The 25666-nt window shown below is 36.4% G+C and overlaps 1 protein-coding gene across 1 annotated transcript in view; it reads left to right on the top strand.

Annotated features, from left to right (window-relative positions):
• NUP98 (nucleoporin 98 and 96 precursor) overlaps positions 1 to 25666 on the top strand; it is a 120085-nt gene that overhangs the window by 29122 nt on the left and 65297 nt on the right. The window contains exons 9-13 of the mRNA XM_035722711.1: positions 2923 to 3060; positions 4445 to 4568; positions 11828 to 11920; positions 18142 to 18282; positions 24047 to 24180. Of these exons, the coding sequence (XP_035578604.1) occupies positions 2923 to 3060; positions 4445 to 4568; positions 11828 to 11920; positions 18142 to 18282; positions 24047 to 24180 (630 nt within the window). The remainder of the gene's footprint in view (positions 1 to 2922; positions 3061 to 4444; positions 4569 to 11827; positions 11921 to 18141; positions 18283 to 24046; positions 24181 to 25666) is intronic.

Raw genomic sequence — 25666 nt, 5'->3', positions numbered from 1 at the left:
GAAAGGAACCCAGAATAGCCAAAATAATCTTGAGAAAGAAGAAAGCTAGAAGACTTGCATGTCTCAATTTTATTTTATTTTTAAAGATTTTATTTATTTGACAGAGATACAGCGAGAAAAGGGAACACAAGCAGGGGGACTGGGAGAGGGAGAAGCAGGCTTCCCGCCGAGAGCGGGGCTCGATTCCAGGACTGTGGGATCATGACCTGAGCTGAAGGCAGACACTTAATGACTGATCCACCCAGGCACCCCACATGTCTCAATTTTAAAGTTTAGTATAAAGCAATAGTAATCAAGACTGTGGTACTGACATAAGGCTAGACATATAGATCAGTGGAATGGAGTTGAGAGTCCAGAAATAAATCCTCAAATTTATAGACAGATATTTGCAGTAAAATATCAAAACAATTCTCGATGGGGAAAGAATACTCTTTTCAACAAATGGTGCTAGGACAATTGATTTTTCTTTTTTCTTTCTTTTTAAAAAATTATTTATTTTAGAGTTTGTGAGTGGGAGAGAGGGGGAGAAGCAGACTCCCTCCTGAGTGCAGAGCCCAACATGGGGCTCAATCCCACGACCCTGGGATCAGTACCTGAGCCAAAATGAAGATTTGGACGCTCAACTGATTGAGCCACCCAGGTGCCCCTAGGACAATTGATTTTTTAGTGCATAAATACGCAGTTGGAAAAAAAAATGCAACTGAACCCTTTCTTCCCACCATTGTAGCAGCTATACACATTAACTCAAAATGGATCAAATACTTAAATATAAGAGCTGAAGCTATAAAATTCTAACAAGAAAAGGAATTAGATGATCATTTCTTAGAAATGATACCAAACGCAAAAGAAAAAAATATACTGGACTTTATCAAAATTAAAACTTGTGGGTCAAAGGAATACCATCAAGAAAGAGAAAAGAACACCCACAGATGGTAGAAAATAGTTGTAAGTTATATATTTTATGAAGGACTTGCATTCAGAATATATAAATAACTTTAATGATTCAGTAAGATGATAACCCATTAAAAATGAGCCAAAGACTTGAAGAGGTATTTCTTCAAAGAAGATAAACAAATGGCTAATGAGCACATGAAGAAATAACTCTGGTAGTCACCAGGAATGTGCAAGTCAAAACCACAGTGAGACACTGCTTCATATCCACGAGGAAGGCATAAAAAGCTAGATAGTAGTATTTTCAAAAATTTGGAGAAATTGGAAACCTTATACATTGCTGGTAGGAATGTAAGATAATACAACCACTTTGGAAAACAGTTTGGTGGTTCCTCAAAATGTTACACACAGAGTTACCATTTAATCCAGTAATTGCACACCTTGGTATTTCACCAGCAGAAATGAAAACACAAAAATTTGTACACAAATGATTATAACATAGCCAAAATGTAGAAACATCTCAAATGTCCATTAATGAATGAATTAAAAAAAATGTGTATTCATACAGTGGAATATTACTCGGCCATAAATGGAATGGTAAATGTTACAACGTGGTTGGACCTTTTAAACATGCCAAGTTTAAACAAGTTAAGCCATCCACAAAGGACCACATTTTATAGGATTCCATTCATACAAAATATTCAGAATGGACAAATCCATGGAAACAAAAAGTAGATTCGTGATTGATTGCCTAGGAATCGGTGGTGATTCTTAACAGGCCTGGGGTTTCTTTTTGGAGTGATGAAAATGTTCTAAATTTAGAGAATAGGGGTAATTGCTTAAGTCTGAACATAGGAAAAAAAACCTGAATAGTGAACTTTTAAATGGGTAAATTTTATCGTATGTGAATTATGTCTTAGTAAAGCTGTTTAAAAACACTGTTTGGGGCACTTGGGTGGCTCAATCAAGCGTCTGACTCTTGGTTTGGGCTCATGTCGTGAGCTCAGGTATGTCAGATCGAGCCCCACATCAGACTTCATGCTCAGTGGGGAGTCTGCTTGAGACTCTCTCCCTCTCCCTCTTCTCCTCACCTCCCTACCCCCAACATGGGCTCGCACGTTCTCTCTCTGTCTCAAATAAATAAATAAATCTTTAAAAACAAACAAAAAACCCAACACTGTTGAATTCTCAATTCAGCAATAATAGTCCATTAGTGCAGTAATTTTTTTGTTGTCGTTAACTAATGCATAAATAAAATACCTTCTTAAACATTGGATATGAACTTTGCTTATTTGAAGTGAGTGTAGTTTCTTATCTCAAATTAAGACGACTTTGGGATGCCTGGGTTGCTGGGTTAAACATCTACCCTCAGCTCAGGTCGTGATCCCAGGGCCCTGGGATCAAGTCCCGCATCAGGCTCCTTGCTCAGTGGGGAGCCTGCTTCTCCCTCTGCCTGCCGTTCCCCCCTGCTTGTGTGCTCTCTTTCTCTCTGACAAATAAATTAATAAAATCTTTTAAAAAAAAGACTTTACACTCCTGCCTCTGTCCAGATTGATTATTTCTTCTGATTGTTTTCAGTCACTTGATTCAAAATCCATTCCACAGCTCAGTATTGATTAGTTCTTTCAGCATAACTCTCTGAAAATGAAGCATTCTGTCATACTGTTTTGTTTTCAGTGTTGCAACCCTGCTGTTTCTTAGAGCATAAGAGTTAGTATAAAGTCTTATTACCTGCCCAGGACCTTGGAACTCATTGGGCTTAGATGTAGGTCTGAATTTCTGGTCCTGTCAATTAGGAGCTGTGACATCTTGGGCAAATTTTTAACTGCCCCGAGGTGGGAATTTTGTTTTGTTTTGTTTTTTTAAATGGCCCTCCTCATCAGGGTTGTTGTGAAGAAAAGAAATGCTCTATGTATTTAGCATAATATATATCAAATAAACTTTTTTAAAATGGCAACTATTACTAATCTAAGATTCTTAAAGGAAACAGACTGTTGTAGGATATCTTTTAATGTAGATTACTTTTTGCAGGGTTTATTTGGAGTGACCCAAGCCTCACAGCCTGGAGGTCTTTTTGGGACAGCTACAAACACCAGCACTGGGACAGCATTTGGAACAGGAACAGGTCTCTTTGGGCAACCCAACACTGGATTTGGTGCTGTTGGTTCGGTAGGTTTTTACAGTTGATTCTAATTTGAAGATATGTATACATTTGTTAAAGGAATTTCTAAGAAAGATTTTAACTATCTTTCAAGTATTTTTACTGGGTACATTATATGACTTGATACTGATATAACTAAAGCTATTTGGTGCAAAAAAGAATAACCAGGTAACTTCAGTAGGTTGATTTTCAAGTAGTAAGTTCTTTTGTAAACTTCTTTGCCTCAATGCTTATGTACAATTTACTTCTGATAGCAAAATATCACTCCAGTTGGTTAAATTGAGTCTAAATTGAAGTGCTTTATTCTTAAAATCGGGTGCTTTTTAATTCCTATATCTAACCTCTTTTTGGGGTGATAAGTTGGTATGATACTTGAGAATTAAACATTCTAAATTGCTAAAATTGTTGGCGGTCTCATTGTTTTCATGCAATGGAGGCTTAACTAAATTGTGTTCCTTGTTAAGTCATTTAAGTAAAAAACTATTTAGGAGAGCACTTGACCTAAAAATAATAGTAAATTCTGTATGGCCACTTAACTATATGAGAATTAGTATGAAACAGCCAATCTGTATTATGTACCCATTAAAAAAAGCTTTGAACATGCTGTTGTGGCTAATTAAAAAAGAAAAGAAAAATTCCAAAATGTGATTTTCATGGAAATTAAAATATATTATTTCCTAATTTTTCTTTGTGCAGCTAATTGAGATGAGAAATTGAGAAAATTATATAATACTTCAAAAAGTTCTTTTTAAATAACCACTTTATTGAGATATAATCCATATGCCATACAGTTCACCCTTTCAAGGCTTATAATTCAGTGGTTTTTAGTATACCAACAGATTGTGGAACTATCACCATAGTCAATTTTAGAACATACTCATCACCTTAATAAAAAGAAACCTAATGCTCATTAGTAGTCACTTTTCATTTCTCCCTAGTTACCTCAGGCTTACTGTCTACAGATTTATCTATTCTGGACATTTCATGTAAATGGAATCACATAATGTGTAGTCTTTTGTGACTGATTTACTTAGTGTAATATTTTGAAGGCTCATCCATGTTCTAACATGTTTAAATTTTTTATTATAACTGTTTATACTGGCAAATTAAATACATGATACTTTTCTGTTACCAGGTAAAGAAATATTTGATTACTTTGTTTTCTTTGCCCCGCTGTAATACTGTGTTTGCTGAAGGGTTGCCATTAACTTCTTAGGCTAGGAGCATGCTCTATAAAATTAATCTTGCTCAGATTAGATACTTTTCTGATAGTCTTTATTCACATTACGCCTATTTTTTCATAAAAGTTATGACATCTTCTCTTGCTTACCTCATCCTCAATCCAGTTTACCTGAGGTAACCTCTATTGTTGCTTGGAGTGAATCTTTATAGTACTTAAAATTTTCCTGTGTTTTTATTCTTTTTAGACCCTGTTTTGGCAATAACAAGCTTACTACATTTGGAACCAGCACAACCAGTGCTCCTTCATTTGGTACAACCAGTGGCGGGCTCTTTGGTAACAAACCAACCCTGACTTTAGGAACCAATACAAACACTTCCAATTTTGGTACATATAAAAAGCAGGTTTGGCTCTCTTAAAGTTACACTGACTATACCACACATCATTCTCCTGATTCATATGATTGGGAATATTTAAAAATTCTCAGGTAAGCTGTGGCTTGATGTGAGGTACCAGAGGGAAAGATTAAAATCATGGACTTGGGTGACATACTTAGAAAAGATGTAAATTGCCTTACCTCATTATTAGTCTCTTACTTGCCTGCTTTGGATAAAATGGGCCATTCAACACATGCAGTGGTACCTTGTAGAAAGTTGCTTCTCTAATGGAGATAGATTTTTTCCAAAATAAGGAAATTTTCTTTATTTACCTCACCAGTAGTTGAGAAACCAGAAATGAAACCATTCGGTTGAAAGAACACATTGTTTTAGGCCAGGTTTCAAACAGGGAAGTAGTGTACAAAAGAGATTTGATGATTTTTTTAAATGTTTTTGTTGTCATTTTTGTTTTGATTTTTAGTTGATTTTTGAGATTTCAATAATTTTTTTTGAGATTGTATGATTCTTACTGAAAATTGAAGCTTTCCCTCAAGCTGCAAAAGTATATTTTTGATTGCATGTTCATTTTTAAAAATTTGGGAAATACAGATAAGATTGAATAATAATTAAAAAATAATCCTAAACTATTCAGAGATATGTTGGAAAAATTAAACTTGTTTCATAGAAACATTATATTATTCTAAATGTCTTCTGTAACTAAGTTCTTAATCAAATTTTACACAAAGAAAGTTCGTTTCAATGACCAATATCTGTTAAGGATTTTATGTGCCAGATATATTATTAGGCACAGGGGTATTTAGTGTGAAATGAATGAAAAGACATGGTTATTGGAGTGCCTGGCTGGCTCAGTTACAGAGTTTTACAGTTTTTCAGTGTTTTTGAATGGTCTTGTAGTGTACTAGAGAAAGAGACTACATTAAGCATCTGTTAGAAGGTGATATGTTTTTACAGAAGTGCATATGTGAAGAAATAGGTACCAGTTCCTAAATTTTTGTACTTAATTTTATTAATTATTATTTTTAAAGATTTTATTTATTTGATAGAGATCATGAGCAGGGGAAAGGGGCAGAGGGAGAAGCAGACTCCCCGCTGAGCAGGGAGCCTGATGTGGAACTCGATCCCAGGACCCCGGGATCATGACCTGAGCTGAAGGTAGACGCTTAACCGACTAAGCCACCCAGGCGCCCTTGTTTATTTTTTTAATAAAGATTTTATTTATTTATTTGAGAGAAAGAGGGAGAGGGAGAAGGAAGCTCCCCACTGAGCACGGAACCTGATGTGGAGCTCTATCCCAGGACCCTAGGATCATGACCTGAGCCAAAGGCAGATGCTTAATCGACTGAGCCACCCAGTCGCCCCCGATTTGATATTTTAAAAGATTTATGTATTTATTTTAGAGAGCATGAGCGCGGGGAGAAGGGTGTTGAGGGAGAGGGAGAGAGAGTCCCCAAGCAGACTCTGTGCTGAGCGACCCAGACAGAGATCATGAGCTGAAGTGAAACCAAGAGTTCACGCTTAACTAACTGCACCACCCAGGTGCCCCTTTAATTTGATTTTTTAACCTTTTTTGTTGTGTTGCTCACTCACTCCTAGTAGTGATTATCATTTCAGCTATTCTTTTTGATTATGGAAGAGTGGTTTTTAGGGCAGTGGGCTTGGTTAGCATGGGTATCTATTTTGAGTACTTGTTTATTTTATAAAATTAAGATGGGAAAGATACTTAAAGGTTAAATTAGAGTTTTTCAGTCTTTTTTCATCACTGTCACTCCTTCCCCCAAAAGCTTTGTAATCATCTCACCCTGTGAGATTTTAATACCACATGTGTTCTGTTTATCTGTTTATGTACTGTGGCCCTGTGGAGGGCCATAAGCCATTGTATAGCTATGATTCATTTAGCCCCTCAAGAACCAATATTCCCTTCTTTGAAAATGCATGTTTTTTGGTAGCATGCTTCATGCTCAGAAAAACAAACATTGTTTTTAGGTGGGTGCTTATATAGGCTAAAGTGATAAAATGGGCTGGACTTCTGAAATATACTTTATGTTTCTTCCATCATTGCAAATTTCTGATTTGTTTGGAGATTTTTTTGTTGTTGTATAAATACATTTATATTCATGTTTGATGTTTTGAAAGTGAAAGATTTCATTTTTATCTCATATGCCTCACTAGCTTATGTGATGAATCTTACTTGTCCTAATTTTTTTTCCTTTTTTAATCCCCATTGTTTGACCTAGTGCCTGCATAGAATAGGTACTCACTAAAAACTTGGTTAAATGAATTAATGAGTGAATAAATGGGGCCCCTAAGAGTAAGGATTCCCTCTAAGTCAGATGGGGTTGCATGGCAGCAAGTTTCGTTCTACTCTTGGGTGAATTTAACATCCCATTACTAACCTTGAGGAATCCTATCTAAGTAAGGCTTTCTTTGATATTCTTGTTTTCTTGGGAAGCTGTCAACTTTTGAGTTGGTGGACAGAGTCTTCTGATTTGGAAATAAGCCATATAACAAATCTGGAAATGGGGTAAGATTATACAAAGATTTAGAGCATCATTATATTGTTAGTCACACATCCATTATGGATTTTGTTTCATTTGGCTGCTGATTAATTCACAGAGTTAAAGGTTAGGGTACCTGCTACTACAGTTGGTGTTGTGAGATCCTTAAGTCATTCTTTAGAGTCATCAGCTCATTTTCTTAGTAAATGATTATTCCTGGGAGGGGACGGGTTTAAGATTAAATGAGTATAAGATAGTGTCTGAATTTCCAAATGAATGGAGGAGTAGAATTGTTTCAGGAGAGAATTACAGACAGTATGTCAACACTTGTGAGCAACAGTTTAAAAAGATTGATTCTGGGACACCTGGGTGGCTCAGATGGTTAAGCGTCTGCCTTCGGCTCAGGTCATGATCCTGGGATCGAGTCCTACCTCGGGCTCCCTGCTCTCAGTGGAAAGCCTGCTTCTGCCGCTCCCCCTGCTTGTGCTCTCTCTGTGTCTCTCTGACAAGTAAATAAAATCTTTAAAAAAAAATAAAAAGATTGATTCTTTGGTATTGATAAGATGGTGCTGGCAATAAATCAGTGATTCTTCCATACTATATGGTTAAAGTGGACAGTTAAGGAGCTATTTGTATACTTAAACATCTTTTTTTTTAAAAGCTCATTTTTCTAAATTCCGATATAATTGAAATACAACATTAATTCAGGTGTAGAACATATGATTTGGTATTTCTGCTGAATCATATAAGACTAGTTTACATGTTGCTAACATGTTAACAGTAAGACTAGTTAACATGTTACCATATGTAGTTACATGTTTTTTGTGTGTGTATGATGAGAACTTTTAGGATTACTATTTTAGCAACTTTCAGATATGCAAGACAGTATTAACGATCGTCACCACGCTGTACATTACATCCCATGACTTATTTATTTTATAACTGGAAGTTTGTACCTTTAGATCCCCTTTCACCCATTTCACCCATCCCCCCATCACCTTCTGGCAACCACCAATCTATTGTCTGTATCTATAAGCTGTTTTTTTGTGTGTGTGTTTTATAAGATTACACATACAAGTGAGATCCTGCAGTATTTGTCTTTCTCTGTATGGCTTATTTCACTTAGCATAATGCTTTCAAATTCCATCCATGTTGTCACAAATGGCAAGATTTCATTGTCCTGTACAGCTGAATAATACTCCATTATATGTATATATCACATCTTTACCTGTTTATCCATCAATGGCTACTTAGGTTATTTCCTGTATTTTGGCTATTGTAAATAATGCTGCAGTGAATATGGGGGTGCATGTCTTCCCGGGTTATTTTTTTAGTTTTCTTGGATAAATACCCAGAAGTGGGATTGTTAGATCATATGGAATTTATATATATTTTTTTAATCTTTTTTTTAAAGATTTATTTATTTGAGAGAGCGAGAATGAGAGAGAGAGAGAGTACATGAGAGTGGGGAGGGTCAGAGGGAGAAGCAGGCTTCCTGCTCAGCAAGGAGCCTGATGTGGGACTCGATCCCAGGAATCCAGGATCATGACCTGAGCCGAAGGCAGTCGCTTAACCAACTGAGCCACCCAGGCGCCCTGGAATTTATATTTTTAATTTTTGAGGATCCTCCATACTGCTTCCCACAGTTTCTACACCAATTTACATGCTCACCAACGGTGCACCAAGGGTTCCCTTTTCTCCACATTTTTACCAACACTTGTTATTTTTTGTCTTTCTGATAATAGCCATTCTGATAGGTGTGAGGTGATACCTCGTTGTGGTTTTGATTTGCATTTCCCTGATGATTAATGATGTGGAGCATCTTTGCATATGTCCTTTTGGCCATCTGTATGTCTTCTTTGTAAGAAAACAACTCAGATCCTCTGCCCATTTTTAATTAGTTTGTGTTTTTGCTACCGGATTGAGTTCTTTATGTATTTTAGATGTTAACCTCTTATCAGGTCTGTGATTTGCAAATATTTTCCCCTTTTCCGTAGGTTACCTTTTCATTTTGTTGATGGTTCCTTTGCTGTACAGAAGCTTTTTAGTTTGATGTAGTCCCAGTTTTTTTCTGCTTTTGTTGCCTTTGCTTTTGGTGTCACATCTAAAAAATCATTGCCAAGACAGATTTTTTTTTAATTAACATATAAAAGTATTTGTTTCAGGGGTACAGGTCTGTGATTCATCAGTCTTTACACAATTCACAGCGCTCACCATAGTACATACCCTCCTCAGTGTCCATCACCCAGCCACCCCATCCCTCCCACCCCCCGACCACTCCAGCAACCCTCAGTTGTTTCCTGAGTTAAGAGTCTTTTATGGTTTGTCTCCCTCTCTGGTTTCGGCCAAGACAGATATTAAGGGCTTAATGCCATGTATTCTTCTAGGGGTTTTATACTTGCACGTCTTAGAGTTCAAGTCTTTAATTTTGTTTATGGTGTAAGATGGTGGTCCAGTTTCATTCTTTGCTGTCCAGTTTTCCCAGCACCATTAATTGGAGAGACTGTCCTTCCCTATTGTATATTTCTTAACTCCTTTGTTGTAAACTAATTGACCATTACTTAATCGTCCTTATTTTCATTTTAAAAATTGTTTGAAATAACAGAGTTGATCAACTTTTGTCAGTTAGAATCGGAGGAAATGTGGGTATAAACAGCGTAAGTTGGGACTTATTTCCCTCGTGTGGGTTGAGGTAGTTCACAAGTATCTTACTTTCTGCTGTTTACTGGGCTGGAAGATCCTTTCTGGTTAAATTTTAACTCAAAAAGAAAAAGAGTATCTCCAAGTACATTTTTTTCCGTTTTTTTTTCTTCTTTAAAAAAAATTGTGCTTGAGTAGCAGTACTCCCATTTTGTGGCATAGCTATTAATTAGCACAATTGAAGAAAATTTTTAATGAATGTATGATTTAAAATGTATCAGATTATGTCAGATTCCATGCATTTTTTAAGTGACAGAAATATATTTTCCAACTGTTTAAATTCTTTGCTTTCATTGAGATAATCCGGATATTGGCATGACTAACTACAACATTCTTAGTTGGCGATAGTGTCCTATATTTCAGGATACTCTCTTTACTCTGTTACCTTTTGTACTTGATCCCCTCCATGATACCTTTTAAAAAGACTTCTGAGTGTTCCATGAATAAGGTTTGCTGTCCAGTGATTGATTTTTTTTTTCCCCCTCTTATCAAAAGAGATTAATGATGGACGCCTGGCTGGCTCAGTCAGTAGAGCATGCAACTCTTTTTCTTTTATAAAGATTTATTTATTTTAGAGAACGAGAGAGAGCATGCGTGCATGTGCACTCCAGTGAGTTGGGGAGGAGCAGAGGAAGAGAATCCTCAAGCAAACTCCCCTCCGAGTGCAGAGCCCAATGCAGTTCATGAGTTCATGACCTGAGCAAAATGAAGAGTCAGATGCTGAACTGACTAAGCCACCCAGGTGCCCCTGGAGCATGCACCCTCTTGATCTCAGGGTCTTGAGTTCGAGCCCCATGTTGGGTGTAGAGATTCTTTAATGATAAAAATCTTTATTTAAAAAAAAGATTAATGATATGCTCATTGGATATTTTGTTGATATTTAGCTCCAAAAGGAGTGCAGAAACTTCGTGGACATATCTGAACAAAAGGGAAATAATAGCAATAATGCAGTAGAGGTGTCTTTTGGTGAAACCTCTGGATTTTCAAGGGGAATCATAGGATTTTCTCTAGATGGGAGGTCATAGTGAAGAGGATGATTTGTTTAACTCTCCATCATCTCTGATAATGAAACAGTTCAACCCAAGAAACGTTATTTATAGATTATTTTCTCTTTTAATATCAGCTAGTTAAGTCCTTGAGTGCTCCTATGAGTTGATTGAGTATGACACCATTAAAGTTCCTCCCTGTGTGATCAGCCAGGCACACATTACTGCCCATACATGGTTCTTCTGTTCAAAACCAAAGCTACTGTAGAGGTTTTTTTTTTTTTTAAGATTTATACATTCATTTGACACAGAGAGAGAGAGTAGGAACACAAGCAGGGGGAGTGGGAGAGGGAGAAGCAGGCTTTCCGCTGAGAGCAGGGTCCCAGGACCCTGGGATCATGACCCGAGCCGAAGGCAGACGCCTAATGACTGAGCCACCCAGGCGCCCTACTGTAGAGATTTTTATAGGTAAATTTCTATTAGCAAGAACCTTTAGCTTCAGTAAAGTGTCTTTGAGATTGTCTTATTTTTAATATATGTATATTTTAAGGTTTATTCAAGTAATCTCTACCCATTGTGGGCTCAAATTCACGACACTGAGATCAAGAGCCACGTGCTCTACTGACTGAGCCAGTTAGGCACCCTGACTATCTTATTTTTAGTGAAAGTTTGAGGGAATGCATTTTTCTTCCATTAATTAGACATGAAAAATAGGTTTGAGGCTCTGAGTCTTACAAAGGGAATGTATATGCTCAAGCACAATCACTTTAATGGATATTATCTGGTATTGAATATTTCAAGTCTGAAACAATTAAATAGGAAGATTTTGGGATCTGTTTATAGGCATCAAAATTAAAATTCTTTAAAAAGGTTAAGTTAGCTTACCATTTACGATTTCTAAATAGTAATAACTGACAGGATGCAAAGCTTAGAGTCAGCCTTTTTAAAAATTCCCTTGTATAGGAAATTGAGAGTTGTGTTAACAGTACAGTCCACTCATTCTTTTGTCCTTCTAGGTTTTGGCACAAACACCAGCGGGAGTAGTATTTTTGGAAGTAAACCAGGACCTGGGACTCTGGGAACTGGGCTTGGTGCAGGATTTGGAACAGGTAAGGAACTGTACCATGACATTTAGGAAGTGACACAGCTTGGCTCTCTAATTGCTGGAACTTAAGACCTCTGTTTGATCATATGCCTGAGAATAAGAGGACTAGATTTGCATTTTCACAAATGGACTTACAAAACATTCCAGCAGTTTTGCTTTACCAGGTTTTAAAACATTTGGACGTTTTATCTTAAAGTTGTGTGCTCCCTTTCTATAAAATGTTTTTCTTCTGATAGTCCCAGTCTATCTGGGATTTTTAGTATTTAATGTGAGACTTGTCAGTATGATGGCATTATTAACTTTCAGTTCCCTTGTGCTACCTTTGTAACAGGCAGGCATTTGAGACTTTGAACTGTTAATCAAGTAAGCTTTATTACCTTAATAGTAAGAGAGAGCAGTAAGAGCATTAGTTGAAGTAATTAGCAAATACTCTGAGGTTTTAATAAGGTCTGTGCATACCTCTCAATTCTTTCCACCTTGATGTAGAGCTGTCATAACCTTTGTCTCTGTTCCTACTATTGATAATTTATTTTTTAGTGCCTTTGAAGACGTTGACCTTCTGCCTGCCAAACTGTTTTTAAAGAATATGAGAGTGGTAGTGGTCATAAATGAATAACAGCATGTATAGTTTCAACAAGGTTGTTAAAGCATATAGTTTTGTCTATTTCTCAAGTCATCTGACCATGGGTGTGTGGTCATTTAGTTGCAAACCATTTATTTCCATAGTCTCTGCTCCCACTATCCAGTTATCTGTTGTCTTTGCTTGTATGCTCTGATCACTTATCTTTCATCTCTCTCTTTTTTTTTTTAAGATTTTACTACTCAGCAATCCCTATACCCAGTGTGGGGCTTGAACCACAACCCTGAGATCAAGAGTTGTATGCTCCACCAACTCAGCCAGCCAGGCACCCCTGTCCTTTCCTTTTTAATAGAACCTCATTTTATACTCTATGAACTATTTCCTTCCATTTTCCTTTTAAATAAAAGATATAAGTGCTTTAAAAAAATTCAGCAATACAGAAGTACCATGATAAGTCAACGTATATCACTGTGAAGTAACAGCTATTGAAAGTGTGGCATGTTCTTGTCAGACTCCTTTATGTACATTTTGTACATTTTTTTCATTTTTCAAATGTGTACAAACACATACTGTTGTACATGTGTGTTTTATGTATTTTCTATTATCTTCTTAATAGAAACCATATCCTGCATGAGTGGTTTTTTTAAACCAAAGGCTGAGGTACGTTAGTTGGATGTAATAGTTATATAGTGGGCTGCAAACAGCATTTAAGGAAAAAAATATTAGAATGGAAAACTCATTGTACAAAGTAAGGTTAAATATCATTTAATTTTTGTTTTAGGTGTGTGTGTGTGTGTTATGGGTCTCCGTGTATTTCATATTGTGTGCTATAGTCAAAAATGTTTCAAACTGAAGGCAACTGCCTTACATGGTATTCTGTATTTCATTTTTTCATTTCCCATGACATTTTGGGCATATAGTTTTTTTCTTTGGTCAGTATATATATAGATCTGACTTATTCTTTATTTTATTTATTTTTTTTAAAGATTTTATTTATTTGAGAGAGAATGAGAGAGAGCACGAGAGGGAAGAGGGTCAGAGGGAGAAGCAGACTCCCTGCTGAGCAGGAGCCTGATGTGGGACTCGATGTCGGACTCCAGGATCATGACCTGAGCCGAAGGCAGTCGCTTAACCAACTGAGCCACGCAGGCGCCCTGACTTATTCTTTAAAAATAACTGTTCCGGTATTCCATTGTGTATATATGTGCATATAACACATGACACATAAATACATACACATAACATAATTCAGTTTTCCCCTTTTAGTAGACATTTGAGTTATTTGATATTAGCAATGCAGTAGTGAATATCTTTGTTACATAATTTTGTATGTGTTAGTATTACTATGGGATTGATAGCTGGAATTGGGTCAGAAGATACGCACATTTTGAATTTTGGTCAGTCTTGCCAATTTGCCTTCCAAAAAGAATGCCAGTATGAATTTTTGCTCTCATTGTATTAATGTGCTCATTTTTCCCATACTTTTCCATATTGTTGGACTTTTTCATCTTCACATGCATGATAGTGGAAATTGGTGTATTCTGATTTGCACTTCACTGATTACTGATGAAGGATACCCTTATGTATGTTTACTGGCCATTTGAATTTTAATTCCTTATTCATAATATTTGATCATTGTTTCTTCATCTATTTTTGAGAGTGCTTTATATATTGTGGATATTAACTCTTTTGGGTTGTATGGTAGAGTTTTATTTGAACTTTTAACTTATCCAAATTCTATCACATATATTTTACAAGAAATAAAATTAAAAAGCTGTAGTTTTTGTGTAGTGTGAACCCTAAATTTAAGCAGAATATATCATCTGACATCAGTGTTCTCTTCTAATCCTGGAGGTAAAATTAGCTTTGGTGTGGGCACATTACAAGCTTTTTCAAGGGTAGTTTTGACCCTAGACAGTTTGTGAACCATAAACCTAAAGCTCAGGTAAGATGCTACTTTAATGTCTGTTACAGATATTTCCACCAAGTGTTTAAGTTTACCATTTAATTTTATGGTATCATCATGTACAAGTTTTATTTTTATTTTACTTTTTTTTAAAGGTTTTATTTATTTATTTGACAGAGACATAGCGAGAGAGGGAACACAAGCAGGGGGAGTGGGAGAGGGAGAGAGAAGCAGGCTTCCCGTGGAGCAGGAGCCCGATGTAGGGCTCGATCCCAGGACCCTGGGATCATGACCTGAGCCGAAGGCAGACGCTTAACAACTGAGCCACCAAGTGCTCCACAAGTTTTTATTTTTATGTGGTTAAAGTTGTCATTCTTTCCTTTTTGGCTTCTAGGTTTTGCAGGTTATTAGCAGTGCCTTCTCCTTAGTCCCAAGTTATATAATGTCATATAGCTTTTTCTAATGCTATCATCTTCTCTTCCACAATAATGTATTTCTCAACCTTTTTATTTATTTGAATATGTTCAGTTTTCCTTAAGTAGTTCTACCTCAGAGACAACAGGTAACATTTTTACTGCTGTAATATATTCCTCATTCGTGCTTTGTTTGTATAAACTAAAACCCAAATACAATCAGTAAAGAATTTTATGCCTCCAACCTTAGCAGCAATAGATCATGTAGGGAAATGAGAGTTCTGTGAACCACCATGCATACACTTTTGGAATTCTTTGATGGTCACCTCTGCTAAAGCAGACTTTAGGCTTTGAGAGCGGTATGTCTTGAGATGTTATATGTAAATACCCACGTTCATGAACTCTGCATTTCATGATGTCACAAGTAGAATTGCACTGTAGCTTTGGGTGATGTCTTTTTGGGGCACTAGCTAGTGGGTATTCTGTGCACCTTTTTTTTGAGTGATGGAGATTCATACTCCTTTTATTTTGAGAGATGGAGATTCAGACTCCTACCTCAGCAAAGGTAAAATTTCCTATAACAAATTTTCCTGTAAAAACATTTTGTGTTATTCTTTGGCATGTGATATTTTCCCACCTGATGTGCTCGGACTAAGGAATACTCATTAAACCATGGGAGTATAAGTTTCTGATTTGACAGTGATATTAACTGTCATTGGCACTATCAATAGTATGCATTTTCTCGGTAGTTACTTGATAATATAAGAAATTTTAGTTCTTAAAAATTTTCCATGAAGTAATAAGTTTAAGGGTACATCTAGTAAAGTTCATTGTTACTAAGGTATACGCAGAAAAATTTACCCAAAGTAACAGATACCATAAATAAAATTAAATTTTAATGTTTATTAGAAGATTCTCAAAAGGAATATAACCATTTTCGCTTTTCTCTTGAGTATCCTTGGAGTTTCTAGGGTCACTATTACCATGGTGCTCCCCATATATCTGCTTTATGATTCCTACAACTAATTATAAATACACTACATTTTATAAATTGACATTATCTTCCATCAGAATGTCCCTTAACTTGTGGACTATTAGTAGGTCCTTTCATTAAGCATAAAAATCCATTTGCATAATAGGAGATAGCTCTGGATAAAATGCATATTTTTCCTTTAATTGCAACAGTGTGCAGACAGGTCACTTTATGACAGTCTCTTTCCAGGTCACCTGAACCTCCCAATGCCTTTTTATTCTTTTTTGGCTTACTGAAATAACAGTGGTTTTTAGACTGTTTCATGGTTCTTCATCAAGGACTGCTACAAAGGTGAGGAAAATACACCCATCCAGATGATAAATTTTTGTCCATTTTATCTTTTTATTTTTTTAAAAAGATTTCATTTGTCAGAGAGAGTGCGCACAAGCAGGGGGAGCAGGCAGAGAGAGAAGCAGGCTCCCCACTGAGCAAGGATCCTGATGCTGGACTTGATCCAGGACCCTGGGATCATGACCTGAGCCAAAGGCAGATGCTTAACTGACTGAACCACTGAGGCGTCCCTGTCTGTTTTATATATTTGGGTTTCTTCTAAGTTTTTGTTCAGGGGGTAAAGAGGTATTTGTTACCTGGAAAAATAAAGAATTCTGAAATTAATGCTATAAACTATGTCCTTCAAGGAAGTAATTTCAGTTTTTCTTGGAATTTTCACCAATTTCTAATGGTTTGCAACTTCTAAAGGAGTCTTATTTCCTATTCTAAAGCTGGGCTTTGGGAGAAGTAATCCCTTTGCTACATTGTTGTCTTCTTGTTATTAATGAGGTTATACAGTTAAGGAATGTTTTGTCCATTCAGTAGTTGCCCTCACTAATTTATATTGTATGGATTCTCTGAGTATAGACTTCCTGTTTTTTTTTTTTTTATTGTAAAGCAGTTCATATTCGATGTTTTTTTTTTTAAGATTTATTTTAGAAAGAGAGTGCAAGCAGGTGCAGAGGGAGAGGGAGAGAGAATCTCAAGTAGGCTCCACACTGAGTGCAGAGCCCAATGGGGGGCTCGATTTCACAACTCTGAGATCATGACCTGAGCTGTGAAATCAAGTTTTGGAAGCCTAACTGATTGAGCCACCCAGGTGTCCCTCCATATTTTTGACCTCTAAGTATTATATCTTTGAAATGATTTTATCTCGCTCAAGATGCATTGTTGCGTTAAAAGGAACTTTAGATCTTCTAAATTGCTAGTAACTTTTTGAGGAGGAGGTGATGGAAATTTTTAAAGAATTTTTGTGCCAAAATTTATTCTAAATAAATTCATCCCATTTTCACTGCAACAACAAGATCCATAAGCAAGATTCATTAGGCTTTAAAACATAAGTTTCTGCAGTGGGTTTCCCCTTGGTGAAAATAAGTTTTTATTCCATCCGGTCTGATTCATGGTGAAACCTGAGTCTGCTCAGTAAGCACGTCACAAGGCATTTAGCTTTTTTTTTTTTTAAAGTTTTACTTATTTAAGTAATCTGTATACTCCAAGTGGGACTCAACTCATGACCACAAGATCAAGAATCACACTCTCCTCCAACTAAGCCAACAGGTGCCCCCATTTAGCTTTTTATAAAACAAAACGTTTGTCTTGGTGTAGTTTGCATGAGATGGTATATTTGAAAGTGTTACTTTTGCTATTCAAAGATGTATTGGGTTTGATTTTCTATAGTTTAGCCTATAAGTTAGTCAAAAAGATGACATTGTGTTTGGTTCATCTGCATATTTTGATTTGCAAATACTGAAATTTAAGGAGACTTGATTATTTTTTAATTCTTTCAAACTCTGTATTACTAGGAATAGGAACCCTGATTGTATTGTCAGATGCACCAACGTTTGAACCTCATTTTCACCATTTACTACATTTGTGACATTGAGCTGATTACTAAACCCTCAGTTTTCTCATCTGTTAAATGTGGATATTTCCTACTTCAGACTTATGAAGATTAAGTGAGATACTAGCTAATATTTAATGAGTATTAGTATCTACCAATCTCTTGTAAATATTTAATATGTGTTTATTCATTTTAACCTTAGGATAGATATCTGTGTATTACTGTCTCATGTTATAGTTGAGGAAACTGAAGCACAGAGAGGTTAAATATTTTGCCTCTGATGTATATAATGTACTCAGCACAGTGCATGGCAATAATTAGCATTTACTGTATTACATACTCTTGTTGAAATGAGTGGTCATTATGAAGTTTCCAAATGTATTATATTTTTAAATAACTGACCTCTGGCATAACATTCAAAGGATCTCCTGTGGCGCTTTTTCTTTCCTCTTGTCTCCATAGCTCTTGGTGCTGGACAGGCATCTTTGTTTGGGAACAACCAACCTAAGATCGGAGGGCCTCTTGGTACAGGAGCCTTTGGGGCCCCTGGATTTAATACTACGACAGCCACTTTGGGCTTTGGAGCCCCCCAGGCCCCAGTAGGTAAGTGTCAGTCACTTTAGAAGGCTTTGCTTAGTTTGTTTCTTGCTAATACTTGACTTGGTGACCTGATTTTCCTCCCAGTCCATCCCACCCCTACCAAAGCAGTACACAGACGCACATCATTAAACAGTCATGTGGTGCAGAAGGGCTTGTGATGGATCCTGGCCTTTTCCACTTCCCCACCCACGCCTCGTCCCCTAAAGAGACTGCTTTGTTATGGCCACTTTGTTTCCTGGTATATAGTTAAGTTCCTATCTCTAAATGATGTGCTTATGTTGCTTTGTTTGCTTTATTTATTAAGCCTTAAATAAATTAAACTTGCTAATGGTAGATGAGAAATAGAGCTCACTTATCACCTACCTCTGTGTTCTTTATTCACTTTTTCCTAATATACCTATGTTACTAAATACCCTAAGTTTAGTTTTATCTACTGGAGTATTTTTCGTGTTTCATTCATTTGAATACCCTTTCCTAGTTTTTGCCCTCTCTGCCTCCTACGTCTGTTATTATTTTAACTTAAAATTAACTTTTTAGCTTAAATGTCTTTTTAAAAGAAATCCGTTGTATTGGAGATAAAAAACTGTTACCACCTGGCATAAATTAGAGTAAGTGAATGAGAGAGAGCAAGAGAAAGATGTACCATTGATATCATGATCCGCGTACCACATTTGGATAAGCCCTTTGCAAATTTAGTATCATGATATCCCATACTATCATGATCCGTGTACCACATTTGGATAAGCCCTTTGCAAATTTAAGCCGGGTCCCTTCATACTTTTTCTTGTTCTGTCAACTGAGAGTATTTCTTGAGTCCTCTTGATCAAGTAAGGGTATTAGTGCCCTTTCTTACCCTTCTTTTTTTCCTCATTTCTTCTTTTGCCTTCTTTATATTTTCATATTGAAAGTGATGATGATGTATTCTGTCCTATAATTATTACCTTCATCTTTTCTCTGATTAAAGAATAATTTAAAAGTTGTAAAGGGCGAACACAGCATATTATTACAACTATGAAAACATTGCTGCCCAGCCACATACACCTTTTTTATACAGCTTTTTCTTTCTCCTAGAATTTCTAATTCTTTTTCCCCCCTTGGATTACCAGTCCTTATCACCTTCCTGAACTGGTCCAAATTCTTAAGGATGGTATCAGAATTCTTTTACGCTGGATGTCACTCATTGATCCCTCTGTCCTTCCTCCTGCAGCAGTATGAACTCTGATTATTCCCTAGGCCTTCAGCATTGCTCCTAGTATTCCCTTCAGGGCTACTCAGTGGGAACCGCTCTGTCCTAGGTGTAGGTTTTTCCCTTTTATTTATTTCCTGAATTGTCTGGAATGTGTTTTTAAGTAAAGTGTATATGAAGGGTAAACTTTGATCACTTATAGGTCTGAAAATACCTTTTTTGTTCCTCATGCTTTAATGTTATGGAATTCTAGTGTGAAAATAATTTATCCTCAGAACTTGGACTGTATTTCTTGCATTAACCATTATGTGCTGTGAAGTCTAATGCTTTTCTGATTCTTGAGATGTGTTCAGCTACTACCCCCACAGGCATTTAGGATTGTCCCTTTGTCCTGAAATTTCACTGACTTGCTTATACCCTTTCTTTTTTTTTTTAAGTTTTTTTTTTTTTAGTGGGGGGAGGGGCAGAGGGAGAAGGAGAGAGAATCTTAAGCAGGCTCCACACCCAGCCCAGAGCCCGACATGGGGCTCTATCTCACAAACCCTGAGATCATGACCTGAGCCAAAATCAAGAGTTAACCAGCTGAGCCACTCAGGTGCCCCCTTTCTAAATGCTTGATTTTTAAGCTGTGTTTCTACTTTTTTAGGAGATTTCTGAATGTCTTCTAAATCATCGTTTTGAATTTTTATTTTCAGTTTAGCAAGAATTCTTTCTTATTCTCTGAAAGTTCCTTTTCTCAAGCATCTGGTTCTTAGATGCAATTTTTTCTTGAAACTTTGTTAATTGGCTTTAAAAAAATTTTTTTAGGACTTTTCTGTGCCTTAAATCTTCAGGATTATTTTTGCTTTGGTCCTACTCTTTAATGCTCTGTGATCTTTACCATTCATATTCAAGATAAAATAATAAAAAGCTCACTGGCAGTTTATGTGTATGAGTAGAGCTTGTTTACCAGTTAAGTTTCACTTTAAGGTAAGTAGTCCAGGAACCACCTATTATCCAAGGGTCCTCTGATTGTTATATTCTTAGCTCTGGGATGATGCAGGTACTGAAACGAGTTGCCCTTGTTCTTTCCATATGTAAATTTGGTTTCATCAGAGGCACACTCTGATGTTTGGCTTATCTGTTGAGATCAGGGATTAGGAATGATGAAGGTATGGGTGTTTATATATGTACTTTGCATTGGTTCATCTCTCCTGCTTTCAGTCTCACTTCATCAAACTTGGTATCATTGAATCCCTAATCTTTCTGGGATTTACAGGGCAGATATGCTCCACTTTGGGCTGTAATCCCCTATGAATGTACTCTAAGCTATCCTTCGCTCTATCCTGCTTTGTCACTCCTCTGTCCACTTCTTTCTCCTAGAAATTTGTTATATTTTCTCTTCTATTCATTTGTTATGTCCCATTCTTTGTCATTGTGGGTTATATAGATATATTTTAGTTTGTTTTAAACATAGATTTTACATAGGGGCACCTGGGTGGCTCATTTGGTTAAGCATCTGCCTTTGGCCTCAGGTCATGATCCTGGGGTCCTGCAATTGAGCCCCGCATCTGGCTCCTTGCTCATCAGGGAGTCTCCTCCCTCTCCCTCTGCTCCTCCTTCCCATTTGTGCGTGCACACTCACGTGCTCTCTCTTTCTCCCTCTCACTCACTCTCCTCTCAAATAAATAAAATCTTTTTTAAAAAACAGATTTTACTTAGATCTTTGGTGTGGAGGTGAATTAGAATTGTAATTTGAACATTAGAATAAGCTTTATCATTAAAAGTGATATTTTCACTTTTATTTCTTTTCCTTAGTTTTAGTTGTTTTCAGTAGGACATACCATAAATATTGTAACCTACCATTTTTACTTGGATAGTGTTTTGAATAGTTTGGGTTTTTAAAAAAATTTTTTAAGTTTTATTTATTTAAGTAATTTCTACACCCAGCATGGGATTTGAACTCACAACCCTGAGATTAGGAGTAGCATGATCTTCTGACTGAGCCAGCCAGGCACCCCTTGAATGGTTTTGATAATCCATCTTTTTCTGAAGTCAATTAAAAGTTCCTGAGATGAGCATTTAGTATTACAGTTACATATGGTACTGTTACCACACATTTAAAAGTAGCTGTATTGCCTTTTAGAATGTACATCTTTGCATCATAGGATGTTAGTTGGAAGGTGCTTTAGAGCTTATGTGAGTCCTCTCTTACTGTGGGAGTTCCTCAGTTACAGTTTTCCAAGTCAGTCTGGTCCATTGTTTCAGGTTGTTTAGAAACCAAAACATGCCTCCCTAGAATTTCCACTCAGTGATTCTACTTTTACCTCCTAAGCTAAGCAAACCAGTTTGTTACAGTTTCTTTGCAGTAACCCTATTGTCTTTCTTCCAGATAAAATATCATCAGGCTTTTCTATTCTCAGACTTTATTTTTTATACTTTTTCCTGTGCCTTTAATCATTTGGTCATGATGTGGCTTTTCAGTATGTTTTCAAATTACTGTGACCGGAATTGACTAACACAAATGGTAGCTTAACTAGTGCTTATGTTTGATTGTTCTCTTATTTTTGCTAACATATCAGCTCTCTTATCTATATTTTTAAATAATACAGTCAACTTAGAGAATATTTCATATTTAAGCATACAAAAATAAAAACATCCTATTCACACACTTTCCTAATTACGTTTGGATTTGTTAAAGGAGTTCTTATTCTTTTGAGTAAGCCCAGATGGGGTGACCTATTATACTTGTTAATGATGGGATCAGCTGGTACGTGTCAGTGTTATTTTTAATGGATAATTGCCTGTCAAGTAACTGACTAGTGAATATTAGAATTCTTACAAAAACATCCAGGTTTTCTTGAGTCTCCTTGAATAGTCCGTAGAATAACATTTATGCTGTTGTTGTGTGGCATTCTGTACTGAAGCTACTTTATTATATTTTTTTTCCTCACTGATACTTAAATTGGATTTAGGAACATCATACACATGATTTGCTGTGTGCTCTTTAAATTGACATCTCTGGGTTTCACAGTCTTGAGCAAACTTGTACTCTCCCCCTTACATATTAGCATACAGTTTTAGTATTTAATTAATACATCTGATTTAAGAAAGCTTAATTTGACTAAGGTGATTTACCCCCTTTTTCGTTACTTAAGCTTTAGCTCTCTGTTCTGGGTTTGTTGTTGCTGCTGTTGTGTTTTTTTTCTCCCTGTTGTATCAAAATTTTCCAAATGTTTTGTTTGAGGGATTCCTTCAATGTGGATTATCTTATTATGTTTTGGCATTAGCCTTGTTTTAAACACTTATAAAGGAAAAAAGTGTTTTTATCTCTAAAATTACTTAGGTGTGATTTGATTTTTTTTTTTTTTTTAAAGATTTTATTTATTTATTTATGAGAGACAGAGAGAGAGAGAGAGAGAGAGGCAGAGGGAGAAGCAGGCTCCCAAGGAGCAGGGAGCCTGATGCGGGACTCGATCCCAGGACCCTGGGATCATGACCTGAGCCGAAGGCAGACGCTTAACCATCTGAGCCACCCAGGCGCCCTTGATTTTTTTTTTTAAATGAGTATTTTTGGAACTATTTTGCCAAGAGGTTTCTTCATCAATCAGGGTATAACACAGATAGTTGTGGGGGGTTTTCTTGTTTATTTTTTACTGTGTGTGATTATAGATCATTCCTTTTCTGTTCCCTAAATTCTCTGTGACTATTGACATGTTTTTACACTTTAAAAGAAAATTAGACTAATTGGAGTGATATTTTTTCTTTCAATTTTTACTTGAATATAATATGAATATTAAATGTAAATAATAAACATAATAAGGACACCTTTACAGCCATTTTCATTTTTTGTTTTCCACTTTCTTCCTCAATAATCTTAGTATACTTAATATTTTTCATTCTGGAATTTTTACTTACTAAATTAAATCAAAGGTATTTCCTTATTTCCACCGTGAAACACATTGTCATTATTTTTAATAACTATTTAACCCACCATGTTGATGTATCATGATTTTTACAGCTATTAATATTGGGTATAGGTTGTTTCCAAGTCCTAACAATTACAGATAATATTATTGAATATTTACAAGCATATTGTTTCTAGTTTATTTAAACCCTTGGGTTAAATTTCCATGATTGAAATGAGTAGGTTAAAAAATAAAAAAACAGTATTTGCTTTATGTACTGTCCTATTATTTCTTTTAGGCAGAGTAAGTCAATTTATAATGTGTCTAGAAGTTAAAGACTATAATTCTTTTGCTATAGCTGATACATATACAACTAATAGATACTGAGGTAGATAGAAAATATTTCTTCAAGGTTGTTTAAATTGCATTTCATTGATTATTAGTGACAACGAACACCTAAGTAAAATTTTTTGTGTGTTGTCTTTTATGAAATGCCTCTTCATATCTTTTACCCATTAGTTTCTTTGGTTGTTGATTTTCTTCACAGTTTGCTCCTCTGCTCCCCACCAATAATGCCATTGAGGGAGTCTGAACATTTTGAAGACGTCTCCAAAATGATTCTGTGTTCTCTTGCTATAATTGCATTGGATCCCTGGACTGACATCTTCCTTTCTCTTTTCTTTTTTTCAAAAAGCTTTGACAGATCCCAATGCTTCTGCTGCCCAGCAAGCTGTTCTCCAACAGCACATCAATAGTTTAACATACTCACCTTTTGGAGACTCTCCTCTCTTCCGGAATCCCATGTCAGACCCTAAGAAGAAAGAAGAGGTAAATTTTTTTAATTTTTTATTGTTATGTTAATCACCATACATTACATAATTTATTTTGGTGTAGTGTTCCATGATTCATTGTTTGTTCAAAACACCCAGTGCTCCATGCAGAATGTGCCCTCTTTAATACCCATCACCAGGCTAACCCATCCCCCTACACTCCTCCCCTCTAGAAACCTCAGTTTGTTTTTCAGAGTCCATCATCTCTCCTGGTTCGTCTCCCCCTCTGACTTACTCCCCTTCATTCTTCCTCTCCTGCTATCTTCTTTTTCTTTTTTTTTTTTAATATGTTGCGTTATTTGTTTCAGAAGTACAGATCTGTGATTCAACAGTCTTACACAATTCACAGCGCTCACCGTAGCACATCTTCCCCAATGTCTATCACCCAGCCACCCCATCCCTCCCACCCCCGACCACTCCAGCAACCCTCAGTTTGTTCCTGAGATTAAGAATTCCTCATATCAGTGAGATCATATGATACATGTCTTTCTCTGATTGACTTATTTCACTAAGCATAACACCCTCCAGTTCCATCCACGTCGTTGCAAATGGCAAGATCTCATTCCTTTTGATGGCTGCATAATATTCCATTGTGTATATATACCACATCTTCTTTATCCATTCATCTGTCGATGGACATCTTGGCTCTTTCCACAGTTTGGCTATTGTGGACATTGCTGCTATAAACATTGGGGTGCACGTACCCCTTCGGGTCCCTACATTTGTATCTTTGGGGTAAATACCCAGTAGTGCAATTGCTGGATCGGATGGTAGCTCTAATTTCAACTGTTTGAGGAACCTCCATACTGTTTTCCAGAGGGGTTGCACCAGCTTGCATTCCCACCAACAGTGTAGGAGGGTTCCCCTTTCTCCACATCCCCGCCAACATCTGTCGTTCCCTGACTTGTTAATTTTAGCTATTCTGACGGGTGTGAGGTGGTATCTCATTGAGGTTTTGATTTGGATTTCCCTGATGCCGAGCGATGTTGAGCACTTTTTCATGTGCCTGTTGGCCATTTGGATGTCAAGAAGAGGTAAATTTAAGGATGCTTTTGTAAAGTTTATTCTCAGATCAAGAGGAACTAAATGTGGAGAATATAATTTCTTAATAAGCCTAAGCAGAGTTAGGTGTAATTAAGTTTTAAGACACATTATTTGTGCTTTTCACTGAGCCAGGAGATAGATTTTGTTTGCTGTATCTGGAAGGCAGCATGACTAAAATAGTGAAATGAACACTGGACTGAAGGTGAGGGCTGAGACTTTTCAGTAACTCTGAAATAAGGCATATATTATTATTCCCATTTTATAGTTGAGCAAACTAAGGCTCAGGCTGATTTTCTGAAAATCATAATATTCTTAAGTGGCATATCAATATCTTTTCTCCTGGTTTCTACAGTTAACTTTGTCTTAATTTTTTATGCTCTAGTGTCAGAGAAATGATCTTCTGCTCACTGTGGTGTGGGTTAAAAGTAGGCTTTGGTCTG

The sequence above is a fragment of the Zalophus californianus genome, chromosome 11 (genome assembly GCF_009762305.2).
Source record: "Zalophus californianus isolate mZalCal1 chromosome 11, mZalCal1.pri.v2, whole genome shotgun sequence".
NCBI lineage: Eukaryota > Metazoa > Chordata > Mammalia > Carnivora > Otariidae > Zalophus > Zalophus californianus.
The sequence above is the reverse complement of the archived record's forward strand: the minus strand, read 5'-3'. Positions and strand labels throughout refer to the sequence as shown.